Raw genomic sequence first — 13565 nt, forward strand, 5'->3', positions numbered from 1 at the left:
TCAGGAGCAGGCTCTTATCTGTAGTAGTTATAAAGAACAAGAATTGTAAAGTATTATAGAAATGGTAATGATGGGGGAATTGTGTGCCTAGACCAGTAAGTGCACTTTGTTTTCCTTCATTGATGAGCATCTGTGAAAATTGTTTTGGAAGTTAAAATCTTTGTTACCTTGCAAGGAGCACTGAGCCTCCATGTCGCCCCTTTCTGCTTTCTTTCTATTCGCAGAGCTGTTACTGAAGGATTCCAGTCTGTCAGATTGCAACTCTGCCTGCCATCCAACTCTGCCTGCCAGAACTGTGGTTTGACTGTGTTTTACAAACTAAGTTATAAAACTGAGATTAAATCCTGGCTTCGTATTCTGCTTGGTAACGGCAGGCTTTGGATGACACTGGAGCTCTGATCTAATAAACTGGGATTCCTTTGCATGCAAGGGGAGGAGAGTGTTTAGGTGCCTTGATGCTCGCTTTGGCTCCCTGTTCCAGTACAACAAACAGTGTTTTTTTGGATTATCTGAACCAGACTTCGTTCTCTCATGTACTGAGAATTCTGACACATTCTGTGTAGATAGGTTATTTCCATGTTTTCTGTCTTCCTCGAATCTGTGATAGGGACATTTTAATTAGGGAAGAAACAGCACAAATGCTTCTTTTTAAACTTCACAATTAAAAACTTCTTTTTAAACTGTTTAAAATGAGCCAGAAGATGATAAATTTGCATTTATCCACTTACATCCCATGGTCCAATTTTTGATCCCTGCCTAGTAGTTGCTCTGTGGGACTTGGCTTTCTGCGCTTTGCTAGTGGTGTCTTGGACGGTTCCTATTGCTGACGATAACATTTTGTTCAGTTATTCTTTGCGTAAGCAAATTCTTCCTGAGCTACTCATATACCAGATGTGCTTTCTCTTCTGACCTTGTGGTTCTCAAATTAGGAACTCATTCTAATTTTGGCATCATTTCATCTTTTTATGCATCTCCCTGTTGTATCCCTCTGTGACGGGAAGCATTGTAAAGTATTTCTTACTAACTGGGGTTAAAGAGCTAGCTAGCACTCTGCAGTCCAATTTTTTTTAATGGGGATGTATTCTTAAAAGTGTTTGTTTTTTAAACCTTAATAAACAGAGGACAGATTATCTAAAAATAGTTACACCTTGTTTTCCACCTCTTTTTTTAGAGGTGCCCATACTAGCTTACAACATATAAAATACAATTTTTAAGAACATAAAAAGAGCCCCGCTGGATCATAAGGAGGTCTGGTCTAGAGGGTAGAGCCTCCGTCTGCCTGAAGATAACATTCACAAGGTCGCCAGTTCAAGGCCACTGGCACCATGCGACCTTGAAGCAGCTGACAAGCTGAAGCCGAGCTATTCCATCTGCTCTGAGCGTGGGAGGATGGAGGCCAGAATGTGAAGCCAGATCGGAATGAAACACCTGAATGTAGTGGTTCTTGAAAGAAAGAACCTTCTTTCAAATTGTAAAAATCCCTATTTAATAAGGGATTTAAGTAAAGCCTGCCTATGTAAACCGCCTTGAATAAAGTCTTGAATAAAGACCAAGAAAGGCGGTATATAAATACCTGTTGTTGTTATTATTATTATTATAAGAGAGAGCCCCCCTCACACAACACCAGAACCAGGGGACATCTGCTAATGTTGGGAGAGTTAGAACAGACATAAAAAATATTTCTTTATCCAGCATGTAACTGATATGTGGAACTCCTTGCCACAGGATGTGGTGATGGCATCTGGCCAATATGCCTTTAAAAATGTATGAAGATGTAACAGATGTATGAAATCAATCATAGGCTTAAAAAAAACAAAACTATGATGGGAATATGGAGTCTCCTGGTATTAGAGGTAGGCTACCTCAGAACGTCAGATGCAAGGGAGTGGCAACAGGATGGAGGAATCTTGTTGTCTTGTTTGCCTGCAGAGGCTTCTGGTGGACCATTGTGAGATGGACCTTTCATCTGATTAAGCAGAACTCTTCCTATGTTCTTACTTATTTTGAAGCATGCTTGCCATTTTTCTGGCCATTCTCCCACTTTGAAGAATCCTTCTGGAGTTCTTCACAATCCAGTCTAGATTTCACCACCCGGAAAAGGTTAGTGTCATCCACAGACATGGTCACCTTGCTGTTTATCCCCACCTTCAGGTCATTTGTGAACAAAATATTTAAATATAAGACAATGTTAAGAGAACAATAATTACAATAAATAGAGGTGAACAAGAAAAGTCAAACTCAGGAGATTCAGAACAGAAAAGGAAGAATGAAACAACAGGGTCTTTGGGTTCTGCTGGACTTCTGATAGGAATGGGTCTGATCTCATTTAAAGAGGGGGGCAAGAAGGGAGGAAATTCTATAACTATGGTGACAGTACAGAGGAGTCCCTCCCCTATGTTTCTGCCAAATAAGTTTCAGTCATTGGTGGCACCTGCAGATGATATTAAGAAATGTGCTACATTATATGGGAGGAGGTTGTCCTTCGAGTACCTTGACCAGGTCAGCCTGGACAAATTCTCCCCAAAAATTCCTTAATAGAGGGGAAGCTTTGGGGGTGGTGGTATCTGTGTTGGAAGAAATATGCCTGGGGAAATGCTACAGGTGACTAGATGACCTTTTAGGTACCTTTCAACTCTGATTCTCTTCTTTGAAGCTGTCAATGTCTGTGTCTTCATCATCAACTGATTGCCACTGCTTGTTCTCTCCTCCTTCACCAGCAGCTATAGCCAAAGGCAACCAGATGCTAACTTATTGGGGAAGGCGTTGAACTTGAAACCCTCTGGGAACAATCTGTTTAAAGGTCAATATGGGGACTGGGAAGGACTTCTGTTCTTTTGGAGTTCCTGTTTGTTGTCCAGTTATGTACCAGGTGCCCCATATGGGCTTGTAACCAGTTATACTGCCTGTTCCTTGTTTCCTTTAACCTAGCCTTCTGGGAAAGATCCAAATTCTTTGAAAATTTAAATCTTAAAAACCAAATCAACAAGCAAAGGGCATTTGTGAACTAATCTCTGAATCTACACATCAGAGCACATAATATGGGTCTCTGTGAATTTGTCATCTCTTCTTGGTGTAATGTTCATTGCTGAATATAGAACAGATGATTTAATGATGATTGGGGTAGAAAGGAATGAATTCTTTGTGGCTTTAAGTTGTACCAGACCTCCTCACATAAGCTTCTCAGAACTGACTTGCACAATAAAAGACTTGTAACAGGAAAAAGGAAGTGGTGACTGTTGTGATCAAAGTATTTAAATGTTCATTTTGAATATACTTGCTTATCAGTTGCACAACTGATAAGAGAAGTGGAGAGTAGGAAACACTTTGGTTCTGGAGAAATATTAATAAAGATGATTAAACTTCCTTACTTTCTCCCCCAGAAGAACTTGCATACTGAAAGAAGTTTCACACTTTCATTTATTGGGAAATGGAGCAGGTTGCAACAAAATATTATTGCAGAATCAAACAATTGCTCTTATTTTGCTAATGCTATTTGGAAGTGTTGGGGGGGAGAGAGAAACTAAATTTTCAACAGATTTAATTTTCAAATTACAATATAGCAAAATGTGAACGTGTTGTTGAATTCTTGTTTTAAGTTATTCAGTGATGTGAATTTGATTTGTCTTACCTTGCATCAGACGTTTCATTACTTGGGAAGTGTTCTTCAAAAACATGTACCTCAATAAATCAGTTTGACCAGCACCTTGAAGTCTTTTTCATTATATCCCAGCAGAGGAGTGCTTCCACTGGATGTCACTCTTCCTCCATACAGCTAGAGCTAAAATAAACCTTTACTTGAAGCTAATCTGGAAAAAGAACGTATACCCTGTATATTATACCATGGATTTGTCATGAACCATAAACACTGCTTTGTCCTGAGAACTGATATTATGACTTTTTCTCTTCCTAATTAAGCTGTCAGATAGATTAGATAAGGCACTTTAGCATTATTCAGATGGAATAAAACATTGCTAAGCAATGTTGGTTGTTGTTGAATTTTCTAGATCACACCAAGACTAGGCAAATTTTACAGGAGGATATATTAGAGCTGTTGGTAGGGCTAACCATGTATGAAGTGCTTTAAACACTTCACTGAAACCACTTGTGAATAAAGTTCAGTCTTGGCTGGCCCAGTTTTATACTGCTTGACCTACCTATCTTTTTGCAAACCCCTTCAGTGACAAGCATGATCTACAGCAGGAATGCTATCACGTTTTCAAATGAAGACTGATTTCTTCCCAGTTGAACAGAAATTATTCCATTTGATGCTAGCAATATTGCCACAATTGCTTGTCCTACCATTTAGTATTCATTGGTTCTTTGAATATTTCTAGTACCTGTTAAGTAGGTATCTGTTACCAAATGCTTTTGTTCAGTTGTGCTGAATAAATCATGTGCTAGAATAATTACTAAAGTAGATTTAATCTTTGTAGTAATGTAAGTTACAAGGGCACCTTTTTAGACAATCCTTACGCAGAATTAAAAAAGCTCATTTTTACATAAAAAAAGCTCAGAAGGCTGTTAGGTTTTCACAAAGTAAGTAATTGCATTGTCTTTATGCACAATTTGTGTTTCTTTGACAGGGTTCAGATTTCTGGTTGAAATTAATAACATTTAAAACTAGGAGTGAAAAGGCTGTATTTTAAGGCATGCAAAAAGAAACTAAAATGGGTTGAGTGCCTGTTGTGGAAAAGCCAGGCCTCTTGCATGTTATGTTACAAGCCTGACTGCCTTTCACATTAGGCTTGTGGGGCAGCTTCTTTCCAGAAAGTAAACTTCGTGCTATTCTTGTCTCTTCTTTCCCCTCCACAGAATATCTCTAGATGCAGAAATTGTATCAAATTATTAAGACTTGGGGAAGGACCCTTGAAATTGAGAAATGGTGGCTGATGTCAGAGTTCTTGGCACAAATGGAAACAGAGTTCTCTGTTTTTATTGCTAAAATATTGCCTTCGAGTCACTTGTGGTGCAGTGTACAGTAGAGTCTTAAGCTTGGTCTGCCAAGTTAGGTATGCAATGCCTAACTGCATTAGGGTGTTTGTGTTGTGTTTCAAATGGCAGCATGAAGCTGATCTTTGAGAATCTTTGAGCACACTGGGAATATTTACGCTGCACAGGGTTTTTATAATTGGAATGAGTATTTTCAGGACATACAGAATAACACTTGGAATGTTTGCTTGTAGAACCCAATGGACACTGGCAGTGGTGATCTTCAGAAATCTGGAATTTACAGACAGGAAAAGGTAAGCAAAATCTAACAGTTTTTTTTAGTCCAGATTACTTATTTTTTTCACTGTAGTACATAGGGGGTAAGCTTTAGTCAACCTCCATTTGCTTTGTAAGTCTTTAGTCATGAGCTCATTTATTGACTTTAATAGCAAAGAGACATGTTGCATACCATGAAAAAAATTGTTTGCAACATGTCCACTGTGTGCCTGCAGTGAACATTGGGATGCTTGAAGAGAGGAGATGTCTTCAAATATGTCGTTTTATAGAAGGCCAGGACCTGCAGTTGTTGAACGCTCCTTGGCATGTGTTTGCAATATGTTGGACGCATGTGTCTCCCCTTCACTTATGGCCAAAACAAATGCTTCTTGTTCTGAAATGCCCTATGCTAGAGTTTGTAATTTCATTTCACTAAATGAGCTGTATATTGGATGCACCAAATCCCCAAGATATGTACCAGTTCCATTTTTGGAGGTTTGTCTGGAATTCACAGTGGATTGGGTCTTCATGAAAGCACCAACATGGCCCAGGGTAAGGACCCAGGGTAAGAAATGTATCATAGCTGAAGGATAAAGTGGTCTGTGGGGTGAGAGAATGACTGGGGGCCCAATCTTATCCAGGTTTCCAGCACCAATGTAGCTGCAAGGCAGCCCTGGAGTAAGGAAACAATTGGTCCCTTACCTTGAGGAGGCCTCCATGACTGCCCCCCCCCCAGCAGGATGCAATACATATCCCATTGGCATGGCTGCATCAGCACTGGGAAACTGGATAGGATTGGGCCCCTATGCTGCAATCTGTATGCACTTTTTGAGAGCAAGGGCGCAATCCTAACTGTTGGTTAGGCCGACTCAAATCCCTTGTGCCAGCCCAGGAGGGTCGCAAATGTGCTGTAAAGCACGTTTGCACTCCTTAGGAGTTGGCAGCGCAGGAACGTGCACCAGCCCACAAAGGCTGTATCCAGCCTCCATGCCGTTGTGGGGAGGGAGGGGAGGAGGCGGAAGGGAGGCGTTCCAGGGCAGGTGGAGGGCGGTCCCAGGGGCGGGCAGGCAGGCGGGGCTGGGACCTGGCTGTTATGCCAGATTCCAACCCTGTTCTCTGAGCATTGTGGAGCAGCTTGAAGCCGCTTCATTCTCCTTGGACTTGTGCCACCTCCTGAGGTGGCACAAGCCCGAGGAGACCCATTGGGGCCGTAGTGGCTTACCAGGGGGCAAGCAGAAGAGTTTGCCCTTACCTCTGGCTGAGCCACTTCTGGCTCCAATCTTGCATTGGATACAGTGTAAGTCTCCTGGCCTGCCTGTTCCAGTGCAAGATAGGATTGCTCTGCACGTCACATTAAATTCAATGGAGCTTACTCCAGAGTACTTTGGACTTGCATAGGATTTCATTTAAGTATCCAGTTGATTTTGAGAAATAGTTTGTGTGTTATAGTTTTAATAAAAGCTACAATACAATGCATAGTAAACTTGTATTTATGGTGCATATTTCTGTATATCCCATCAAAGCATGGGTGGGTGATTCTCTTCCAAAGGTGAGAATATAAAACTAAACCTATTGGAACACCTTGGTTCTTAAGGGAGAGGCATTTAAGTTAGCTTTCTCCCTTTAATGATTCCACACACCCCCTAAGGCGGCTTATCCACTTTTATTCGGCTCTCTTTTGCATGTGCTGCATTTTTATTATGTTTTTGTAACTATGGTTTTGTGTTTTGTTCTTTGAGCTGTCTTGGGCATCATAGTTTTTAAGAGGAAAGGTGGCCTGTAAATCTTTTAAATAATTTTTTCCCCATCACACTTGCCAAATAACTCTCAGGCTTCTGAATGTTTTGTTTTTTCTAAACTTTCTGGTATTTTGTAAGTTGCCTCTTCCTCCATGAATTCTCTTTTCCATTTTTAATTTTAGTTCTTTCTCACATTTTATTTAAATCATAAGTGCTGTGTTTGTGGTTGGATTGAGAAAGGGTTGATGGGGAGTTTGTGGGCAGAATATCTTCAGGACCAGTGTGCACATGAGGGCCTTGCCGGCAAAGCTCTTCAGAATGGCTTGGGCAAACCTGTTTTCTGAATGCCTGATAATGCTCTTCCTATCCTTAGCTGTCCTTATCCCATCCTTAGCTGTCCATGTCATGCAAGTAAACAGTTTCTTCCCATTGCTGGTGTTGGATTTTCATTTGGTATTGTAAACAATATCTCTTCATCCTTTAGCAATCAGAGATGGATTTTGGAGACATTCCAGATAAACAGAAATCCCAAGAAACTGTAGAATCGGTCAGAAGGCAACAAGAACAAATTGATGAAACTAGTCTTGCCAGCACCCTACAGCATATTGTGGGACAACTAGATGTTCTCACACAGGTATGGAACATTTCAAGAGTCTTGATAAACCCACTAATTATAGATTCATAAAACTCGAAGTCTGATAGGCTCAAGGAAGAATAAATTTTAGGAAGCCACAAAAGATTTCTTATTTCAGAACTAAGTGCAAAAGCGATCTTTGTCTACCAAGTCCAGAAGTGGAAGGAAGTGCAGGTGTTTGAGTCATAGGAAATTGGTCAACCATTTTTATTTAATCAAACATTTGTGAATTATTGGCAAAAATTGGGCTGCTATAGATGACACGAGCAAGTTCCTGCTCTCTGTTCTAATGGCAAAATAAACACTTTTGTTGAACTTCAGCAATGACAGCTTGCCTGATTTTCCCATACATGGACATCTTGGAACAGGAGGAAAATATCATGTGTGAAGTGTGAGTGTTTTATGCTGTTTGTCCTTTAGTTGGGTCTGATTGTTTTCTTCAGTGTTCCTGGTACCACCCGTCACTATCATAGTATTTCCAGTAAAGCAAATTAAATGTGTGTTCATCAGCCAGAACAACTAAGCAAATTTCTCCAAGTGGTAAGTGCCTTACAGTGGCACTTAAGGCCAAGTGGCCTTACAGAACATGCTTTCTCTGGAGAATGCATGGTTTGTTGGGAATGGCAGTTGGAAAGATAATGTTTATCACACAAGGAGGAGTTTTTCAAAAGCCAATTAATAATTTTAACAGATTCTGTTCAAAGTTTGTGAAATATGCCTGCATCTAGTCCAAGTTTTTCCTCATTTTTTAATTAGACTTCATGGGAGTCTTAGAAGTCTTGCATCATTGTGGGACCATACTATAAATTATAAAATGCAATACAATTGCTTATAGTTCTGTATTTAACTCTGAGCACTTTACTAGTAGATTAGGTTGTATCAGTCCTCCTCAGTGGAAGACTTTGTATCCACTTTAATTGAACTATTTTACCTCTGCCTCTCCCCACCCAAAGGGAGGAGCCCATGGTGGCTTCCAGCAAAATGTCCCAGGTGTTGTTTTAATCTGGAATCTGCGTAAGGGGAGAAAGTGGTTCAAAAATCACTGCATGGAATGCACAGAACTTCAAGATGGACATTCTCATGTGATATTGCATACGTTGGGGTGGGGAGGAAGTACTTCAGTGACTGTTATTTGCAAATTACTCTGATGGACTAGTCCAGTTGAAGCCAGTGGTGAATCTATGAAATACATCTTCCTCCAAAGAGAAGTATTTAAAGATAGAGTGAGGTGTTGTGTACAGTGGGAAGCAGCAGAATTGTTTTTATTCAGTTAAAACTAGTTTTATTTTTGCTGGACACTAATTACAGTGGGAATGATTACTCCCAAGTAGTAGTATGCCCTGCACAGTGGGGTGTGCATTGGCGACCCTGCTTCTTTGGGTAAAACACTTCAGCCAAAGATATGAAGCTATATGGACACAAGGGAGTCATTATGGCCTTTTTTATTGCTTAACTTTTCTAATACTGCAAATGGATTAGTAGGGTTGACTCTTGTGTCATTCAGCTCATCTTGCAGAATCTGCTTAATCCAAGTCAATGCTCACCTAATAGTAACCTGGCATGTGTTGAGCAAGAGCCAGTTTTTAGTTTATGTACACATGCTGAATATCTCATTCTGGTTTGTTATAGTTTATGATGTAGACATATACAAGCCAGTTCCCATCATTTTCTTTCATTCCAGTAATCAAGAAACAGAACCCAGTGGACCGGGTTCTGTGGATGAAGGAACTGACTGGTTCTCAGTGGTTCCAGTTGACTTCTGTAGGGTAAAGTAGACACCCTGCAATCTGTGACACAGTTCAGAGGCGGCAAGGCCTGCTTTTCACACTTTAGACATTCGGATCACTGGTTAGCCTTATTGTTCCATAAGGCTTAAATGTAATGTAATGTCAAGATTCCATAAGGAATCTTGAATGTAATGTCTACTCTTGATTCCTATGGGGCATATTTAAGAATGGGACTTGAAATAATGTTGCATTGGAGGGGGGGGGGAGAATCTGCCCACAACCCCTGACACCAAGTGCTCTGGCCCTCCTGAAAATATATAAAACGTATATATTTTTGAAGGGCCATGGGAAAACTGGAAAAAAAACCAGGTTTTGTGAGAACATGGCTTCTTTTCCATAGCAAGTGAGTCTTATGTTTGAGAGCAGGGAAGTGTTTTTTAGGATTTAGGCCATATTTAGTTTTGGGGAACTGGGCATAGCCAGTACTGGAAAAGCAGAACTGTTCCACTGTCTCTGCTGAGGCAATGGCATTTCAATCCCGCTTTCCTGCCTGTCAAATTTGATGGGCCCATAGCTAGTGCTTAATAAAGGCCATATTTTCATGACTCACAGATGTTTTCAAAGGAGTAAAGAATTTATACTGAGTAAATTCTTTGATAAATTTTAATTAAGGCAGTTTTTCTAGTTATTTGTTATTTTCTAGTTAAATTAATTGTGACATTATTAAAGAATAGCAAGAAGACTGCATATATAATATAATGGGCTGAATTTTCTTATCTACTAAAGGAGTGTTGAAAATAAAAATAAAGGCTTTTGTGCCAGCTATAACTGGGTAAGGAGTACTTCTTCGTGTGTACAGGCCTGTTTATCCGTGGATTTTATATCAGTGGTTCTGATTCAATGTGGGTTCTCCAGTCCCATGTTGAGCCAGTCTTGGCTCAGCCTGAACCTTCTGAAGGTGGATTCTGAAGCTCTGCTTTGAACCCTCTGAAGCTCTGCTCTGGTCACCTCTCTGGAGGGCTTTCTGAAGCCCGCAGGCAAAAAAAAAAAGCGACTTCCTGTTTCCTAAGAGAAATAGGAAGTCATGGGTTTTTTTTTGTTTTTTTTTGGCCTTTGGGGTTCATTCATTCATTCACATGATCTAATTTTTTTTAAGTCTCTGTTTTATTGGAACTTTAAAAATTGTTTTTTCAGTTTTATTTTTCTGTTTACAAGTGTCTCCGAAGGCTTCTTTGTAAGGCAGAACAGTGGCCTATAAGGTTTTTTTTTTTTTTTTTTAAATGCAGCACAGCCCAATCCTATCCAAGTTTACACAGAAGTGCTACTGTGTCCAGGGACCTTAATCCCAGAATATGTGCATCATGTTGTCTTCTGACAGCACCTACAACTGTGTTTTCCATTTTGCAGACAGTTTCCATTCTGGAACAAAGACTGACATTAACAGAAGACAAGCTGAAGGAGTGTCTTGAGAATCAACAAAAGATTGCTCAGATTAAGTCCAGCTGATTTTCCTGGGAGCTGAGGAAGCCAGCACAGTCAGGGTGTGAATGAGTGTGTGTTTCCAGCATTTTGTGTGAATGTGGTTGTTTTTTACATGAAAACATTTTCTATTTTATTAGAATAAAATTGTACAGCTAATGGTGTCTGTAAATACATTTTTTTGTTAAGATTAAACTTTCCTTTCTAACTAAAGATGTTGGTTTGTGTGTTATCTTTGGTGTTACCACCCTAGTTCTTCTGTATTGAGGGGTATTGAGGGGTATTTTCATTTTAAATGTAACAAAAGCTTCACTTCTACATTTAAGAGTTGCACAGTGTCATTTTGGAAATTTTTCTTTATGACCTTTTATGACAAGTTTTCTAGAATCTACCACAGCAGATTTGTTGAAATATTGTGTGTGGGTATATAGGAGAACACTGTGGGAGTTTCCCTTCAGATGCAGAAATCCCATAAAAATTGAAGGAGTTCTCCATTTCAGATGTAAATGTTCCAAGCAGAAATGTGACTCATGCTTTTGGGATATATTTCCCTGAAAAGTCAAGTGGCTACTAGAGAATTTCTAGAAGAACATTTTTTAGAATCTGAATGTCATTTGCCCAGAATGTAGGATCTCTTGCGGTATGTTTGATATGAAGCACACCAGCAAGCAAGGTCCACAATGAGTTCCAATGACATTATACACTGTATATGTAAAAACCCAGTGGCAAGACCTGGGCTACTCTATCCATGTATATTTTCATAGTTTGTGCTAGATATATGTGCTCATAATCTTAAATTTTTTTTGGCTCAGTCACATTCCTTTGTTTATATTACTAATGGGAAGCAGTGACATTACCTTAATAATAATAATAATAACAACAACAACAACAAAAACAGGTATTTATATACCGCCTTTCATGGTCGTCAGATTTCTCCTCAGACTTCATTTCAAGGCGGTTTACACAGGCAGGCTATACTAAATCCCTATAGGGATTTTTACAATTGAAGAAGGTTCTGTCTTTCAAGAACTACAACATTTCAGATGGATCCTTTTATGATCTGGTATCACATTCTGGCCTCCAGTTTCCTCCCACGCAAGCTGACAATCCTTCATATCTCACTTGAAGGGCGGCCAAAGAGCAGATGGAAAAACTTGGCTTGGCTTGTCAGCTGCTTCAAGGTCTCGCCGTTCACGGTGCCGGTGGCCTCGAACTGGCGACCTTCAGCTGTTATCTTCAGGCAAATGGAGGCTCTACCCTCTAGACCAGACCTCCTACCTTACATACATTGATCAATGTTGTCAAAGTTGTATAGAGAGCTGGTGTAGTGTAGTATGCTAAAGGAGCTCTCTCTGCCCCAAATATGCCCCCTATCTGCCATGCCTTGTTCCAATGCCACCAGTGGCTTACCTGTACTGGTGGGTGCAGCTGGGTCCAGTGCTCCGATCCTGCTGCCTCTTGTAGCAGTATGCAGAAAGCAGCATGGCACCTTAAGGCATTTTACAGCAGCGGAAAGATTTTTCGGGTCATAAAGAAAAAAGGATTGGTCATAAAAATGTGAGGAATTGGCAAACGAAAATATCCTTTCTCATTCTGTGAGACTATATTCACCAGATCTGACGGTCTGTTAGGATCTACAGGTTATTTCACTTCTTGGCTTGAAACATGAAAGGAAAATCCCTGTTTGGTTTGGTACGCAACTACTTTGCACAGTCTTTCACAAATTGCAGGAGATGCTGCTTCTTTGACCAGGTGGTTTTGTCTGGTGGCCTGCATGAATTCCAGATGTACATCTCTCCCCATTGGACAAACATATTCCAAAGAGGAGGTTTGAGTCATTGGCACGTTCTTTTGTCGTTTCACGTATGTTCTTGTCTAAATCATTCCTGTAGGTGAAATCTCTAATGCACCCCTTTTTGTTGTGAAGCCATGTCTCTGTGTTCAACTGATGTCTCTGAGTCCACTAATGAGTCCCTGTTGCTAAAAGCGAGGCAAAAATAGCAATGTGGGGTGGTGGTGGTGACAATAGTGATATCTGTAGAGATAATTATAGCTACAGCAGAACCTAGGGCAGCACTTACTATGAAAGCTTCTTGCATATTTTAATCAACTAAGCTAGAAGCTTATTGACATAGACTTTAAAACTCATTTATAGTTTCATTGCTTTTAATGGTTATCAAATTATAAAATGGAATATAGAAATTTGTTTCATAAAGTTTAAAAAACATTTCTACTGCTTTTAATGCAAGCTTGTTTTAAAAACAATATTAGAATAGCTTTTTTACAGCCAGTTTTGAGTGACAGAGCGCGCGATGGTACAAAGTGCTTTTTCTCCATTTACAGTGGTAGTGTTCTGTTGATGGCTCAATTTTTATTGTGCAAGTATCAAAGCTTGCATGAACCCTGCTCAGTTGCCCTTCAGTGGGGCTAACCAGCACAGGGTGGACAGATTTGGAATGCAACCTCTCCATAAGTGGACTCTAAGAATTTCCTGCTAAGCAAGTGTGTTGCATTTTTGTTCCATTTTTATTTCTTCTCCAGAAGGCTCAGGGCATTGTAAATGATTTTCTACCCCTAGTTTTACAACAAGCTTCTTAGATTGGTTAGCCTGAGAGTGGCTACCCCAAAGTCAACCAACAGACTTCATGGCTGAGAAGAGATTTGAACTCGCCATTCCCTGGTCTGAGTCCATAACGTGATCCTGTTTAAATGACTTGACCTGGAAAGAGAGCAACTACAGGCAGCTGTACTCATGCAGGTAAAGGTACATGTCCAAAGGAC

The 13565-nt window shown here is 40.1% G+C and overlaps 1 protein-coding gene across 2 annotated transcripts in view; it reads left to right on the top strand.

The window, feature by feature from the left end:
• The window catches only part of POC1A (POC1 centriolar protein A), a 29639-nt gene extending 18642 nt beyond the window's left edge, over positions 1-10997 (top strand). For both annotated transcript variants that reach the window (XM_066614394.1, XM_066614395.1), the window contains exons 10-12: positions 5184-5243; positions 7429-7578; positions 10713-10997. In XM_066614394.1, the coding sequence (XP_066470491.1) occupies positions 5184-5243; positions 7429-7578; positions 10713-10811 (309 nt within the window). In that variant the 3' untranslated portion in view covers positions 10812-10997. The remainder of the gene's footprint in view (positions 1-5183; positions 5244-7428; positions 7579-10712) is intronic.
• Positions 10998-13565: the final 2568 nt, after the last annotated feature.

Source organism: Tiliqua scincoides, chromosome 2 (genome assembly GCF_035046505.1).
Source record: "Tiliqua scincoides isolate rTilSci1 chromosome 2, rTilSci1.hap2, whole genome shotgun sequence".
Classification (NCBI taxonomy): Eukaryota; Metazoa; Chordata; class Lepidosauria; order Squamata; family Scincidae; genus Tiliqua; species Tiliqua scincoides.